Source organism: Ochlerotatus camptorhynchus, unplaced genomic scaffold, assembly GCF_037179485.1.
Source record: "Ochlerotatus camptorhynchus isolate MF236.1 unplaced genomic scaffold, CSIRO-AGI_Acam_v1.1 ptg000233l, whole genome shotgun sequence".
In the NCBI taxonomy this organism is placed as follows: domain Eukaryota; kingdom Metazoa; phylum Arthropoda; class Insecta; order Diptera; family Culicidae; genus Ochlerotatus; species Ochlerotatus camptorhynchus.
In genome coordinates this window covers 66,601-84,559 of record NW_027040723.1, presented here as the reverse complement: position 1 = coordinate 84,559, position 17,959 = coordinate 66,601, and the positions used below count along the sequence as shown (strand labels likewise).

Below are 17,959 nucleotides of genomic sequence, written 5' to 3'. Positions count from 1 at the left end.
CTTTTAAGTTGGCAAAACGATTGGACAAATAATTCTCTTGGGCGGTGGTTACATTCCATTATTCCAAATGTTTCTTCGAGTGCGTGGTTCAAAGGTCTGGATGTAAGTCGGGGATTCATTCGTGTGATGTCAAGACTTATGTCCAACCACTACTCGCTAGACGCACATCTCTATAGAATAAACCTCGTTGACAGCAATATATGTAGGTGCAGCACCGGTTATGATGACATCGATCACGCAGTTTGGTATTGCCCGGGTAATGACGCCTCCAGAGCACGACTATTGGATACCCTAGTGGCCCGAGGTAGACAACCCTTCCGTGAAGTAAGAGATGTATTGGGAACACGTGATCTTCCCTACATGCAAGCGATCTACGAATTCCTTTGTTTGTCTGATGTTAGAGTTTGATGTGACCATCCCCTCCTTTCCAAACAATTTCCCGCCATTGTGTCCCAGTCTTATTATCCTCCTGTTCCTGTGCTACTTGCCCCTGCCCAGTCAGGATTTGGTCAACCGTCCGAGAGTAGTATCTGAAGGAGGCTTCAGAAACCAGTTTCCTACCTAGATCCTTCCAATTGAAATTGTTACCCATTAACCTCGAGCCCGCCACGAGTAATTGGTACCCAATACTAACCTAGAAATACTGCTATTTAAAATGTAAATCAAACATTACTGAGTTTGGCTCCGCAAAGTGTCACACACGACTGAGCCTAGTAAATAAACGAACTAGTAAAAAAAAAAATCAAAGTTATTTGGATGAATAAGGTCTTTTGGAGGTTCGGGTGATGAGATCTACTCGGAAGAAATGTGTTCCCATATTCGTGAACGGCAGCCGTGAAGCTTATGGTGCACGCGTAGAAGGAATTGTACACCCTGAACTATAGTTCCCGGCTCTGGTTCACGAATATGGGCAAGGATTGTTTTTTGCGAGTACTCAAAATTCAAAAAATTTTCTCTCAAATTCACACTGAATAAAAATTTGAGGAAAATCGAGGATAATTTCACTAAGTCAATCAATAACCGCGCTTTTGTGAATTGAGTACTCGCGCGGCATAGAATCGTTATAAGTATCGGGTTCGGTCACATTAAACACTACCGGTTGTCGGACCGTGTTTCGCATTTAGTTTTCAGTGATTGATGCTCTATAAGCACGATGGCTACGCCAAAAAGTCGTGAAAACACCTTCCGAATTGATTCCGGACACACAGTGGTGGCCTTTAAATTAGCACAATAGGCCGATTTTCCTACAAACTAGCCAACTTTGGCATGATGCAACTATGTTTTGTTATGATCAATTGAGCTGAAATTTCGACACAGAACTGCAAATATGCGATGTTATGCCTCAGGACATCCCGGCGGTGCCGACTGGGATTGAACCCAGCCTGTTGGGGTGAGAGGCAATCACGCTTACCACTACACCACCGGCGCCGCTATAACAAAACATAGTTGAAACGTGTCAAAGTTGGCTAGTTTGTAGTAAAATCGCCCTATTGTGCTAATATAAAGGTCACCACTGTATACCTAAGAAGTCGACAGCAAAAGACATTCATCTTTTTGTTGGGAAGCGACTCGAACTAACACAACAATAAGTCAAGCGAATTCAATACAGTCAACATATTGGATGCGTGTACATTACATGTTCCGATCTGGACACTGCAAAACGAATTGTTCAACAACATCGTGACAAGTATGAAATTACGGTTGGTAATCAGAAGTACATACTGTGCATCCGCATGGAGAAAGCGGTTCAGAGGTTCATATTTAAGATCTCTCTGTTCATGTCACAGACAAACACATCATTGCTCACATGTCCAAGTATGGCGAAGTTCATTCGATAAAGGAGCTGAAAGCGGTGCCGGTGATGTAGTGGTAAGCGTGATTATCGCTCACCCCAGCAGGCCTGGGTTCAATCCCAGTCGGCACCGCCGGGATGTTCTGAGGCATAACATCTCTGATCACGCCTTGCTTCGGAAGGAAAGTAAAGCCGTTGTTTCCCGATTCATGAGTTGATAGGTCGATAGCTAGGGTCTAGGTGTGGGAGCTGTCTCCCTGGCGGCGGTAGCATTGGTACTCAGAACATAAAACAAATCAAGGGAAAAATATTGAGAAGCTGCTCTGGGATGACAGATTCCTATTCCCAGGTGTGCCATCTGGAATGCATCTTTTGAGAATGACACTCAAGGAACATATCGATTAATATATCACAATACAAGGCGAACATTCAACAGTGTCCTATAATGGACAACGACAGGCCTGTAGACATTGTGGGGAGCTTATACACATAAAGATCCCATGCACACAGAACAAGAAGCTACTTATGCAAAAATTGAGCGCCAATGGACGGCTCGACAAAGCTTCTTCGTATGCAGGAGATTTGAAAAATACACCCGATACACTCAATACATCGGCTTCTACAAATAATACAAACACCAACCTGGATACAAACATTTCGCAAACGATTACGGAAGACTCTTCATTAGCGATGAAATTGAATGCTCTGATTGTAGATGCTGGAACTGTTACTGCTGCTGCTGTTGCTCCTGGCGCTATTTCTAATGATGTTGTTTCTGAAGCTGCATCTGTTGATGTTATGAATCTAAGTACTAGTGAAGATCAGCTGTTGAATGACAGCAACACGAATACAACGGTTGAAGCCTCTGGAGTCGATGATACCACTGAGCTCACGAACACCGACTCCTCAGGTCGCCACAATGCATAATAGTATTAAGGATTCCAAAACTATACCAACTGCAGAGCTCGTGGATGTTGCCTCTCGGGTTACCATCTCTTAGCTTTGACCACGGTCGTGAGAAAACGAAACGACACAAAAGCGAGTGATTCTTCCGTTGCATCTACGTTAAGAGATAATACAAGAATGCATAACCGATCAAATAAACCCAAAGCACTCACTGACACTAGCCAGGACCACCATAACACTCAATAATGGATTTTCAGTCGTATAACTTTGCAACAATCAACATGAATACTATATCCAACAATACTAAGATCAATGCGTTACACAACTTCGTACGTACAATGGATGCATATACAAGAAGTTACCACCAACAACCTTTTCATACCTGGATACTAAGTCATCTGTAATGTAGATAACGCAGAAAGAGGCACAGTAATTGCTCACAAAACACAGCCTCAAGACTGGATCGTTTGTATGTTAACTCAGAAATGCGGAATCATCTTCGAACAATACAAACACATGTATGTTCTTTTACTCGGCTCGTCTATGTCTTCCCAGCCTTGGTAAAGAGCATGGCCGTGGATGTTGGATCGAATAAAACATGAATGATTTCCTTAAAAAAATGGACCTATTGGACGAGACAACGACGGTACAAGACTTCGTGGATGGACTGGTGGATTATGTATGTTAAAGGAAGGATCAAGTCTTTTGAAGATGGAAGTCTCAAGAATTCTTCTCAAAAACGACTTTCGGAGAGCTTCTTCCACATTAACGACACCTGAGTGGAAGGTGAACCACTCTATGTATACCAACTAGGAAAAAGACGAAAAAAAAGAGCAGTAATCGATCGTTTCAAAATCGAAGAAAACCTTACCATCAACAACCCCGAAGACATCCAAAATCACGCTGTGAATTTCTTCAGAGAGTTGTACTCGGGAGAAGAGCGGGATGCTGTACACAACTTTTCTTGCAATACAGTTATGCCACCGGATAGCGAATGCAACACAGATAGCATGAGCGACATCACTACAACTGAAATATATCAAAGGAAGTGCTTCACACAAGTCACCAGGCCAGGATGGAATCCCAAAGAAACTCTATCTCAGAGCTTTTGATGTGTATGATCACAGGGAGCTCAGCTTACTCCTAAACGAAGCTAAACGAGGAAACATTCCCGCAGCCTTCGTTGCTGGTGTTATTGTCCTAGTAAAAAAAGAAAAATAACACAAACCACCATCCGTAGATATCGTTCGATATCATTGCTGAAATACGACTAAATACTCCTGGCACAAACAATCAAAAGTTGAATGGACAGCGTTATGAGAAATCACAATGTTCTCTCAAAAAAGTTCAAATTCTGAGAACAACATCTATCAAGCCGTTCTCTCAATTAAGAACAAAATTGCTCAACTCACGAAACAGAAACGTTGTGTTAAACTCATATTATAACGGCGCCGGTGGTGACGTGGTAAGCGTGATTACCTTTCACCCCAGCAGGCCTGGGTTCAATCCCAGTCGGCGCCGCCGGGATGTTCTGAGGCATAACATCTCTGATCACGCCTTCCTTCGGATGGGAAGCAAAGCCGTTGGTCCCCGGTTCATGAGTTGATGGGTCGATAGGTGTAGGGTCCAGGTGTGGGAGCTGCTTTCCTGGCACGTCGCACAGTGGCACGAATATGAATAAAGACGGTCAAAAATATTTTCTACCCTTTTTCGACGTTTATATTATATGGACCACGCGTTTGATCGAGTGGCCCCATCATTTTTGTACATCACAATGTGTAACATCGGATCTCTTCCTGAATTGATTGCTCTGTGTCCAAACTCTTGGGTTTTCATCAATGCTCATCTTTCTCCATCCTTTGCAATCGAAAGGGCTGTGAGACAAGGAGGTCTTAACCTGCAGATCCCGTTTTTCAAAAGTAAGGCCCTTCTCGTTCACCGACACCTAAAAGAACTTGATTAAGTACCTTTCTAAAGATCGTATGTAGAGCAAACGCAGAATCCACCTTGCTTATCGGCGATTCCGAATAACCTGTCTTGTTTGAAAGTGACGTGTCAAGAGTATGCATATCTGGATCAACAATTTCGAACAAATTTGAATGCCGCACCAATCCAACAACATCCTATCCTACTGCGCCAAGTTGAAACGCCTAAGATAGCTCGCGATCATCAAGGACTTCAATGGAGTTCCATTTGGAGGAACATTGCTTCAATGAAGCTGTGATCAAACGAGAAGAGTTGGTTATTCTTGTTAGTGAACAACAAACTACCTCACCAAATGCTTCTATACAGAATTAATGGCGCGGATTCCCAAGTATCGAAGACTTGCAACACAAATTTTCAACATGCCCTCGAGTAGCCACAGCTTGGAATTTCTCACAACAAATACTAAGGACGATTCATCGGTTCACGTTTGACCGGATGGTGAAGCCGGAACTTACCCAATGTAGCAAAAATATTTTATTAACTAGTCAAACAAAAAAAAATGTTAATTTGAATTCACTTAAATTTTTCTTGGAAACCAACTTTATGTAATAAAACACTAAACTATTATGTTTTTACAATTACAACAATTAATAAAAAAAAAAACATGGTAGATTTTCGCAAAAGATGTCGCTAGTAAAAAAAAGTAGAAGGGTCTGTGCCTAGGGGCACGAACGGAAGCTCGACGTAGGACCGCTAGTGGACGGAACAAATGTGAACATTTAGTTCTTTTAATTGATCAATCATCAATTATCTTAACTCTTTCCGTTTTTTATTTGTAATCGTATCAAATTTGAAGTATTTATTTCAAAGAGAAAGTTGATGAAGAGAATCCAAGGGACTGTCAACTTGAGTATTTTCGATTCATCTACCCGACTTTAAAAGGTGTATTTTGATTTTTTTTTGTTATTTATGAATTTTTAAGTTTTGTGCATTTTGGTATTAAAGTGTATTCAATTCACCCCTCACAGGATTTCGTTTCGAATTATATGAATGGGGCGGGGACTGAATATACACCCAAAGCGAATTATTCCCACTTCTCTCAAATTTTATATGGTTATTTAACACTTCCTACCAGCGTGTTGTGGAAAATGATCGGACGATGATTAATCTCACCAATGCATTCGGGCCTACAATTCCACACCTTCTATAGAGACCAGGTTGAACCTTGATAGCTAGCTGCTTGCGGGAACTGATGACCTTGACAAATGTCCAAATAATACTCTTAACAATCCTTTAAATTTGTCGAACCTCTTAACGGAATCCCTTTATGAAGAGCTTTGAGTGGGTTGGTATATTTCCTTTTAATTCCGTTATAATTGCTTATCTTTTGACAGATACGCGTATTTCGTCTACTACTTGCAGACTTCATCAGTGCCAAGTACTCAACACCACTCTGGTGTTGAGTACTTGGCACTGATGAAGTCTGCAAGTAGTAGACGAAATACGCGTATCTGTCAAAAGATAAGCAATTATAACGGAATTAAAAGGAAATATACCAACCCACTCAAAGCTCTTCACTCTTAACAAATTTATGCTGGTTCTGAAAAGGACCGTTTTGTAGTGATGGTTGAGTAATTCTGAGCTGGGTGTTAAACACGGATAAGGCTGTATGTCGTTTGGAGCGAGGGTGACACGCTTGGCATAGATGACCGACCCGCAGCGACTCACGAAGAGCTACTGATTCCGATCCATAGCATAGCGGTGCAGCTTCTTCCTCCTTTGATGGTTGTTTATGTGGGCTCTGCAGCTCGCTGCTTGCAGGCAGCCTTTCGTTGTTACTGGAGAACAATTTTCAACGCCACATGCCGAAAGCACTGCTACTGCTGCTACTGCTGCTACTAATTTCGACGATCGACCACCACCATACAGTGGTGTGGTCGGGGAGCGTGTGGTTCTGGCGATGAGTGTGCAAAATATTACGCAATTCCATCATCCCTATTCGCACGTGCCCGAGAATCGGAGGCGAATGCCACTTCGACTTGTTTCGTCTAATTACTACTCTCTGACGACTGTGCTGGGGAAGCAGCATATGCATGTAGGTAATTGGTGGATTTGTTAGTTAATTCGACGCTTTTGGACAATGCTGGACATTTACCAGTTTTTCAATAGTTTCTTGTTGAAAATCTACATTCGGAAGCATTGTTATCGATGTGTAGCCATATTTCTGATCGATTGGTGATAAAATTATTGAAATTTGACCGGGGGCAGCTGAGTTATTAACGTTCAAAATCTTTCTTAATTTGTTACATGTTCCATTTTCGGTTTTCACAAAGTGTACCCCCATATAGAAATCATAGACGTAGTCCTACGTCAAAATGTTGTGGTGATCTATACCTGGTGTTAACGAGAATAGATCCGTTCTGTTGTGAGTTTAAAGTATGTCACTATGAAACAATCAAATTGAATTTCAATTTACAGATAAAATACAACCTGCAAGTCAGATAACTCATATAATATTCAGTGTATCTGCTATAATTATGCAACATAAAAATGTTATATCGTCGGGTTCATGCGTGACATGTCCATAACACATGTTATTGCTATTTTTTCATCATGCACTTTTCGCAGACCACACTTGTGGGAATATGCTGCATAGCTAAATAACACCTGGCATCGAACCTTCAGTTCAATGCTTGTTCAAGCCTACTAAGTATTTATGACGACAAATAAAGGTTTCGTATGACAAACTCTTGAGACATGCTGTTACCATGTGTACAGTCATGGCTTTCGGATACTCTTCCTTTCCATTTTTAGCATGGACTGGACACTGATCACTAGCAGTGTCCGAGTAAATAGCAGTTTATATACTCTTGATGCATCAAGTGTCTCCAACTAAGACTCTGTATCAAAAATATGAAATAGAATAAATAAATTACATTTCAACCATCAAACGCGACGTGTCGTGGACAGTGAAAGATATCACGGTCATGAGTCCAGAAAGCAGGACTTAACACATGCAATACTGTCCTCACCCAAAATAAAAAAAATTCTCGAAAAAATCACTTTTCACTTCCACAGTAAAGCAGAGTAGTGTAAGCTTTCATATTTTCGAATATTTTTGCAATTTGAACGACCTCACTGATTCACTGCATATCCATTTGCGCGCTGTGCTTTTGAAACGTGTGACAGGTATAGATAAGCTTGAACCATACGTAACATTTTGAAAACAAAATTTTCAAAGACATTCATGCGCGATGTTCGCATATAATACATATTTGCCTTCAGTAAGGCACACATTGAATGCTTTTGCAGTTCCACAGAATGCACATTTCATCCCGTTCGTTGATTTCATAGCACATGTCACAACAAAGAAGTATAGAAAACATTTTCCCCGTTTCATAGGTTTTCACCTCAGCAAAAACTGGTAAAATAAGCAACAATGTGCAAACAGCGTGTGTGCAAATATTGCAGCTTCAAACTTGCCCGTCGGTGCATAATATTACAGTTTCCAGTAATTGTAACTGTCATTGTTTCACACGAACTTTGTTACACAGTGACACTGTTTGGATATGATTTGCATAGAATTTCTAATTAACACTGTCGGTTTGTTTTTATCATTCCAGGTGATTTGGGCCAACTGCTGCGAGGCGTGATGACAGAAGCCAAAGAACTTACCGTTGCAGAACGCTGTTCGCTTTTTCTACTGGATAAACAAACCGGGGAGCTGGTGTCGAAAGTGTTCGACGGAAATGAGGTATGATTACTTCCAACTGTTGGCTATTCTTTTGATTTCAATTTTCTTTCCATTGCGTCGTTTGATGAGTTTCAGAGTCTTTCAAGATTTAAGTTTATTTAAATGTGTAGCTCTAATCAACCTTCCAATGAAGCCTTTGCAAGCACGATCCTGCGATGAACTAGATATAGCCTTTCATTCGAGACTGTTCGATTTGCTTGGTCTGCTAGGAAGCACTGTGTTTATTTGTTGTGAAAAGCCAAAAGCATGGCACGTCTTGTAGGAAAGTAGATTTTACTAGCTCAAGATGTTGATGTGATAGGGCTTAGAGCTAATTTTGGGCCTACTAAGCAAAACCCGCCTCTATTTTTCGATTGGATTTTTTCACAAAATGGAATGTTTTCACTTCAGATGCCGTCTAAATTTATTTACCTTTCCGTACGTACCGTAAGATTTGAAGAGAAACAAGTTGTTGAGATATTGTTAAAAATCTAACACTGCTTCTTGACCCCAAACTCGGCCTACGGATTTTAAATTAGGCCTAATGCATTGAAACGCCACTCAAACGCTCATTGACTTAGTTCGGTAGCTTTTGAACTAAAGTATCGTACCAAACGCATAATTGACTTGTTAACTCTGAAACAATGGATTTATTCGATGTTTTCTGCTCGATAGGCCCAAAATGGGCGATCAGGCCGAAGTAGTGCTCTACCCTACTTTTTCTGCTAACCAACTTCAACATGGCGTGAACAGTGTGGTTCCGCTTCCCCTATCAAAACAAAAATTTCGCCGCACTGGGAAGAACCAATCTGCTTGTGTCAGTTCTGGAGGAAAACCTTTTTTTTTCGAATCTCATTCCCAACCTAATGAAATTCGTTTCTCCATCTCTTCTATCTCGTTTTGCGACTTACGTAAACAAAAACGTGATAGAACCTATTTCCCTAGTGCTTCTTAGCAAACAGACGTCTTACCAAGGTGCCCGTATGGATCCACAACCCTGTGCACAGCTGCGGAAGTGGCAAACGGCACGTTCGTCTATACAGTCAATATTCTTTGAACTCCATTCATCCGACGGATGCTGCTCCGGTTTAATAGGCCTGTCAGATACACAAAGGCAGACGAGTAAAGACTATCTCCCCATCGCACTAAGTTGCTTCTTCTGGTTCTGTTGACTTTGCTACTGAATTAGTAAATAGATCACACATCAGTATGACATGTCGTGCATTAAGTACATCCTTTTCCGTCGCAGGAGAGAGAACATGCCAGTTTCATTAAGTAGGGAAGATTTTGCAGTACTCGGTTGCTTGAGATTAACTGCCGTTCGTGATCCAGAAAGTTGTCAACGTTGGTTGAAAACTGTTCGTTCACATCAAATCCATGTAGTTTGAGTATGTCGTATGGTGAGAAGATCACATTTTGCCAGTAGTGTCACCTTGCGTCTTTTCGTTGTCATTTAACTTGATAAGGTCATTTCGCCGAGTAGTGAGATGCCTAAAAAAGGTATAATCATTTGTATCGCATATACTTAGGGGCTGTTTATAAACTACGTAGACCTATTTTTAGAGGTTTTAGACCTCCCTCCCCCCCGCGTAGACAATCGTCCATACATTTTTTTGGAAATGTATGCACCATAGACATTTATTACCCCCCCCCCCCCTCCCTAAAAAGTCTACGTAGTTTATTAATAGCCCCTTGACATTAATGAATATTTGAGTAGCTTGCTATGCTAATATTACCGATAAGCACCAATTCGAATTAAGGTTTTTTTTTTCTAATAAAAGTAGTAGTTGTAAACAGGGTTGCTTCCACTCACTTCGCTATAAATAATACTTTGTACTTGCAGGTTACAAGAAGAGGTAGAAAATTATGTGTTTAAGACATAAAACCTGTCCATTTTTGCTTTTAGAGAGACGCAATCAGCGATTGTATGATTCGCGAGTGCTCACTCTGAGTGAACGCTCGCGAATCGTAAAATCACTAATGGTGACCATCTGAAAGCGAAACGATTAGGTTTTATGTGTCAAATCCATAATTGTTAAGCTCCAAATATTATTAGAATGGTTGAGCCAGTAACCAAGGGAATGTATGCATTATAATTTGCGATTAACATACAATTTTAATGCGTTAATCTGTAGCTTTCAATCTCCATAATTTAAAAAAAAAATATGTTTTATCCACAGGGTTCGCCTTGCGATTAAAAAATATGAAATTGCTATTAAATTATATACATTTTTAGAAAACTCGTGCTTCATTAATATGGAAACTGTTCCAGTATGTGTGATAGTTGCTAACTTTGGGACTTTTTATAGGAACAACAACTTAAGGAGAATTATTTGTTTTCCGTCATTTTTGGGCTAAACTTAAGTTTTAAATATGCGAATCTGCTATATTTTACGAGAGTTATCAATGTAAAATAACTTTATTCGGGTTTTCCTCATAATTGTAGCGCAACCCTTGATACCGCAACTATAAGTACACCATTATTACTGAAACGTTGAATTGGACGTGATTTCAAAATCGGCAATCTTTGGGTTTTTTGAAAATAAGGAAATCACCCAAGGGGGGTGGGGAGTGGGAGGGGGGGGGGTTAATGAAATCGGAAATCTATTTTTATTTGTTGATGCCAAATGAAAAAAAATGTTTGTTAAAATCGACTTTCTGGGACTTGTCTACCGACTCCACAAAAATGAAAAATTCGAGAATTGTAATGATGAATTGTAGTAATGAATGGAAATTAAATAATAGTGTTGCTTTTATGGAAGATGGATACACTCAAGTCTTTTTTTACACGGTTTTTCTACGCGGTTGTTTGAACACGTTTTTTTTACACAGTTTGTGCCGCTGATTCGCAATTTACACGGTACGTTTGTAAAGATTGCTCGATAACAATACAACCTATCGACATGATTCGAATCACATTATCCGTTTCAAGTCATAGGTAATCGAATTGTATACTTTAAAAAAATTTAAATTGTTGGTGTACACAATTTTTTTTTAAATATGTATATGAACCATAGCATGCTATAAGTGCGAATGGCATCAAAATCATTTTTTTGACGTAGGACTACGTCTTTGATTTTTATATAGAGGTACACTTTGTGAAAACCGAAAATGGAACATGTAACAAATTAAGAAAGATATTGAACGTTAATAACTCAGCTGCCCCTGGTCCAATTTCAATAATTTTATCACCAATCAATCAGAAATATGGCTACGCATCGATAACAATGCTTCCGAATGTTGATTTTCAGCAAAAAAAAAACTATTGAAAAACTGGTAAATGTCCAGCATTGTCCAAAAGTGTCGAATTAACTAACAAATCCACCAATTACCTACATGCATATGCTGCTTCCCCAGCACAGTCGTCAGAGAGTAGTAAGTAGACGAAACAAGGCGAAGTGGCATTCGCCTCCGATACTCGGGCGCGTGCGAATAGGGAGGATGGAATAGCGTAATATTTTTCACACTCATACCCATATTCAGAACCACACGCTCCCAACGACCACACAAAATGCTCTCCAGAGTTGTAATCTTGTAACCAAACTTGGAAACAGGGGATACACTCAAAAAATATATCACATATGTAATGCATGAAATCCATGTGAATTTCACATAGCTTTCAAAAAAAAAAGTTGACGGCAATCTAAAGAAATCGTTTTGGCCTTTGTCGTTCAGTTTTTTCCTGGAAATTTTTGTTAAATAAGCTAGAATTAAATAAAAAAGTTTTTTTCCCCTTACATTTTTAACCGCTTTACTACCAATCCCCAGAGAGCCAAAACATTAAAATTTGAAAGAGAAAATTCACTCTCACGATCTCAATATCGCAACATTCCATGTATTTTGATGACACTCTGTAACATTTGGTGGGGGAGGGAGGATTGACATTTGAAGTCTCTCCCATTTAGCATATTATGCATAAAAAATACATAAAAATTTCCTCCTTTTTAACATATTCTGCAAGAAAATACTATTCAACAAAAATTTCTAGGAAAAAACTGAACGATAATAATTGATTTCTTTTGACTTAGTTTCACCATAATATGCATCCAAAACGTTCCATCCACTTTCTAACTTACTATCAATGGAACAGCGCCATCAATGAGAAAAAATAGCCATGACTTAATGGTAAAAACTATTTTTGTAGTTCTTTAAAAAATCTACTCTAACTCTTTTCTTAAATGAACCTGATGGCCCTGAAAAGGGCGGGTTTTGTAAGATTTTCGACGGGGAAATTAAGCGCGTTCACCACGGATACGACGAGCCAGCTGGATGTCCTTTGGCATGATTGCGACACGCTTGACGTGGATGGCACACAGGTTGGTATCTTCGAACAGACCGACCAGATAAGCCTCGCTAGCTTCCTGTAGAGCCATAACAGCTGAGCTCTGGAAGCGCAGATCGGTCTTGAAGTTCTGGGCAATTTCACGGACCAGACGCTGGAAAGGCAACTTGCGGATCAGCAGTTCGGTCGATTTCTGATAACGACGGATCTCACGCAGGGCGACGGTGCCTGTCCGGTAGCGATGAGGCTTCTTTAATCCTCCGGTGGCTGGAGCGCTTTTGCGAGCGGCTTTCGTTGCCAACTGCTTGCGAGGAGCCTTACCTCCAGTGGACTTGCGAGCGGTCTGCTTGGTGCGAGCCATTTTTCCTTACGTACGTTTCCTTGGCGTGACAGACTTATTACTTCCTAACTAGACCAACTCCGCTTGATGAGAGGTTTGTTATAAGTATCTATGATGTTCTTGCCAATGGCATGAACATTATATTCTCGTTCAACACGCTTTCGATCCGTCATAAAGATGTTTTGTTAGCAGCAAAGCGTACACAGATAAAAATTCTGAATTTTAATTGTGATGTAAACATTCATTCACGTAAACTTAAATTTAATTTCACACAACCGAGCAACTTGTAAACAATATTGTTTACAAAGATGGGGTTTGTATACAATATTTGCTACATTGCATGAATTGTGCTAGAACTTTACATGATATATAATGTAAACTTATATGAAATATGACGCTCCATTTGTGTGCATCATATTGAACAGAAATTTACACTACTTTTCGAACTGTGTACCTCTAATTGCCAGAGTGTTATTTTAAAGTATTTCAACTACTTATAAGACAACCTGCATATTTTCAGTTATTAATTTATGAGATGTCATAAACACGTGTTTTCAACTTTCTTTATAACAAACCCCCGAATACCTCATAAGAAACTGTCAATCACTGCGTGAAGAGAGTCCGGCTCAATGGCGCCGTCATACCCGTCGTCAATGTTTACGTCAATCTGGAAAGTTCAGAAACTCTTCAAGAACTTTATAAATTCAACTAAGATTGATTTTGTATACGACAAGTTTTATAGTGGTATTAAAACAGTAAGATGCATGTTTAAATAACATTTAAAGATTATAGCAAAAGAAAACTATTTTGGAAAATGTTGACTCTAGGAAGTATGAAGAAAACATCTATAAACCTCATATATAACGTGGGATGTTTTCTGCATCACTTATCATACATTTATATAACAAGCTGTTCTAATTGTTTTTCAAAAAGATGTTTTATGTGTTACTTGGGACGTATTCATACGTCAGCATTGCGTACAACCCCATAGGGCTGTTCCTTGTAGTTTTTTTTTTTCAAAATGGCGTCTTTGACATTTTTCAATAACTTGTTGCACGAAAACGTCCCTTCTGATCGAAATGACATCTGAGACAAAGTTGTAGAGCATGAGCATGAGCATGATTGACCGCCCACGGTTGCTACTCTGTTATTGCCAGACCAGCTGTAATTACACAGAGAACCAATAGACGATGCTTGGGACTAGCAATCATCCTCAATGTGTAAAAACTGGTGATCTCAAACTAGGCAATACCAGCGCCGGCCGCGCCCGAACACAGGTCAAGAAAGGAAGGGGTAGGAATGTGTTGACGTGACACTCGCTTTGATGGAAGCCGAGAACACCTCTGCACTTCCACGAGGAATCACTGGGATATTGGGTAATAGGGTTGGGTTTGCAGCAGGGTTCGTTTTGGTAAACGATAAGCTGAATTGATGTCCTAACAATCATATAACGCGAAGGAGCTTGGGATTGAACCCACGGTCTTCTGCTCAGTAAGCAAAAACGTTTGCCACTAGGCAGACGAGCTCCTTTTTAATCATCGAGTTGCTGTTATTACCATGTAGTCGTGTTAACAAATATATGTGAAAGGATCTGGGATCGCGTTTTTCTGCTCAGTAAGCAAGCCACTGCAACCGACGATCTTTAAAATCCTTAAACTAAAAGCTATGAAAGAGGCCTTCATTAAAATCCATTTTCACGCGACGTTTAATGTTTCGATTTTCTCTTTACGCATGGTTCAGGTAATCATAACAAGCTATGACCGACGTGACGATTGTTTAAGACCTGGTTGAACAAGCTATTTAAATGAAATTACGTTCTCGAATTTTACTTGGCATGTAATGAACAACAGAAATACGCGATAATTCATATTTTCAGCGGTTGGTGGTTAATTTTAAATATACTAACGGTACTGCCTACGACTACACACTTAAGTTTTTTCGCCGAGATTCCAACAGCCGAGTAGTTCTGCAATTTATTTTGCTGAGGTTCAGTTGCGGAGACTCAGCTAACAAATATTATTTTGCTGAGATATCAGCTAACAAACAGATATTTTGCAGATATATCATCAAAAGTAAATGCCGAGGTAATCGGCTGTTGGAGATTTTACCGAGCTAGATTAAGTGTGTACGACGGCGATTACGACAGCGACTACGACGGCGCCTACGACAACGACAACAGCGAATTTGTAGCTAACCATTTGTCTAGCATAAACACCTTTGCCCGACACCTCCACTGGTTCTTCATGTCCGCTATCTGTCACTGTTTGCAAAATATCTAATAGCAATTACCTTCCAACACCAATACTTCCTGTGTTGCCATGGGCATCTGGGAGGAGGGTCGCATCTAGTGCTTTCCCCAGGAACCGTTCACTGCCACCAGCTACTGCCCGTCCAGTCTTGGGCGTATCCAGCGAGGCATCCTTCAGATATTACTTACAATCTCCGACACTCAATGCAAATCGCAGGCACACTTACGCTAGCAAAAAAACACACCCGTGCAAAGAAACGGATCAAATAAACGTCACTCTCGCGAAAGCACACCCGTCGTCGTCGAACGGCAAAAGGAATCGGTGGGCAATTTTGTGATACGGATTTCCAAAATCAACCCGGAATGCACGAATTTGCATTCTGGGAAAAATATTCATGATATTTTTTTGTAATTTGTCAAAAAGTATATCTTATTTTTTTTAAGAAAAAAAGCTCCTAAAAAAATGCAAACTTTTGAAATATTTATGTAAAACCATAGTCATTTACAATAATCGTTGAACAAGAACTTTTGGTTAAATATTTGAACTTTTTGCTTTATGCTATTATGTAATTTCGGCACCGGAAACAATGTTTGAGACATTCTAAATCGTTATCTGTTCATAAATCGTAATGTGTGGGAAAATTGAAGACGAAACATCCGTCCAGGTTCAGTTGTATTTTATACAGACGGTTCAAGGTTGAACAATCTTGTGGGAGCAGGAGTAACTGGTCCAGGGATAGATACCTCAATATCTATGGGTAACTGGCTAACCGTGTTTCAAGCAGAAATTCAAGCATTTCTTAAATGCTCTGTAATATGTTTGCGTAGAAATTAAAGACATTCGAATGTATGCACTATGTCTAACAGTCAAGCAGAATTAAGGAGGGATACCTGTTAAGGTATATTTTGTAATTTTTTTAAACATTATAATAAATGCAATCACTTCGGGTTTTCATTCTGTTATTAAGCAACATTTCAGCTTTATTTTCGAAAATTTGTTAATTGCGAACCGCAGAATATATAGCATTTTATCGTAATTTCTTGGCTATTTTTATTAGGAATCCCAGAGCACCCCAGACACGCATGTAACAAATATTTTGAATCATTTGTGGTAGTACACACTTTATTTTGTGAAATAAACTGGAAGAAGCAAAACTAAATGTGTAGGAGGGACCTTTCTCATTCATAGTGAAATTGAAAAAAAAAAATAATATGTGGACCAACCGCATCCAAAGTAGGCATTTATTTATCACTGAGCTACCGAAGAGGTCCTTTCAACAATTTGCTGTCCCTTCTTAAGGGTAAGGGTAAAAATATCTTCCTTTGTGGATAAAAAAAAATACTATGAAATTTTACCCACCACCACATGATTGATATGCTTGGGTATTGCTCATGTCTGGATGTGCCAAAAATAGCCTAAATATATTCTCCCATTACATCACAGACGTAAGCGTCCTTTGTAGGCCAAATATTGACTTACTCGTCACTTATTCCACACACTTCGCTCGTAGGTACCTACATGCAGAAATCTCAGCGTTCGACCAAAAGCAGCGCAAGCTGTCAGCATGTGAAACATAATACTGCTTAACCTTGACTCCTCATCTATTTCATTCGGCTGCTTTGCCTATCTATTTCTTCCAGGCGTCCAAGGAAATTCGAATAGAAAGCGGCAAAGGCATCGCTGGATATGTGGCGCAAACTGGAAACCTGCTGAACATACGCAATGCCTACCAGCATCCACTGTTCTACAAGGGTGTTGACGAGTCAACTGGATTCAAAACGAGGTAAGCAAAGTCTTATACCATAATAGTTTTCAATGAGGTGACATAATTTTAACCGTTACTATTTGTTGTTGCCAATGCTTGACAGGAACATTCTGTGCTTTCCTATTTGCGATGAACAAGGTGTGATTGGAGTGGCACAACTATGCAATAAGGTAAGAAAAGTTTGTACATATATTGATGTGAATATGTACCATGCGTCTCCACTGAATGGGTTGCTATAATGAGGACAGCCAACGGACAGCTTGGTCGAATGTGAATCTGTTTTATCCGATTCACGACTTTTCTATATCCGTAACCAATGTTGACATCATCATGCAAGTGTGATAACTCACATTCGTTATACTACACATTGCTACGCATCTTCATGTGTGACAAATTGTCGAATCTTCCATCCCATAGGGGAAAAAAGTCGGCCCAACCCCTCACATAATTGCGTCTAAAGGATGCCGCCAGACGGCTGAGAAAGGATGCTTTTGGCTGATACCGTAATCCAGGTTAAAATGAACTTATTTTCATATGCAAATATTGCCAATGGGATTCTACCATCTGCCACCGGTTTGGTCGGTGGCTTTTGGGTAAAATTCCTTTCACAGACTTACACAGATGTGATGGAATATAGAGCTTCTGGTATGTTGGCTATAGTTAAAAGGAATACATGAATCCCCCGAATAACGCGGTGGATGGTGCCAACGAATTGAGCTGCTGTTTTGTTTGTAATTATTTGCGTCATTTGCCGATGGAGTTTTAGCCGGTATCATGGAGTAGCTGCTGGTAATTGGGAAAAGGAATACCGACTAAAGCTCCAACCGCAAACAACGGTACCTCTCAAATCACCTACAAAAAATCAGCTCAATCGGATAGAGGACAGGCGGGAAATAGAAATGCACCACCCACCGCGCTATTCGGGGGATTCCTATATAGTATTGTGCCTTCATCGATCGATTCTGC

General features: G+C 40.0%; 1 protein-coding gene across 2 annotated transcripts in view; it reads left to right on the top strand.

Annotated features, from left to right (window-relative positions):
- Nucleotides 1–17,959, top strand: part of LOC135704326 (cGMP-dependent 3',5'-cyclic phosphodiesterase-like) — a 171,514-nt gene that overhangs the window by 129,259 nt on the left and 24,296 nt on the right. For both annotated transcript variants that reach the window (XM_065225760.1, XM_065225758.1), the window contains exons 7-9: nucleotides 8,248–8,378; nucleotides 16,869–17,011; nucleotides 17,097–17,163. In XM_065225760.1, coding sequence (XP_065081832.1) covers nucleotides 8,248–8,378; nucleotides 16,869–17,011; nucleotides 17,097–17,163 — 341 coding nt within the window. The remainder of the gene's footprint in view (nucleotides 1–8,247; nucleotides 8,379–16,868; nucleotides 17,012–17,096; nucleotides 17,164–17,959) is intronic.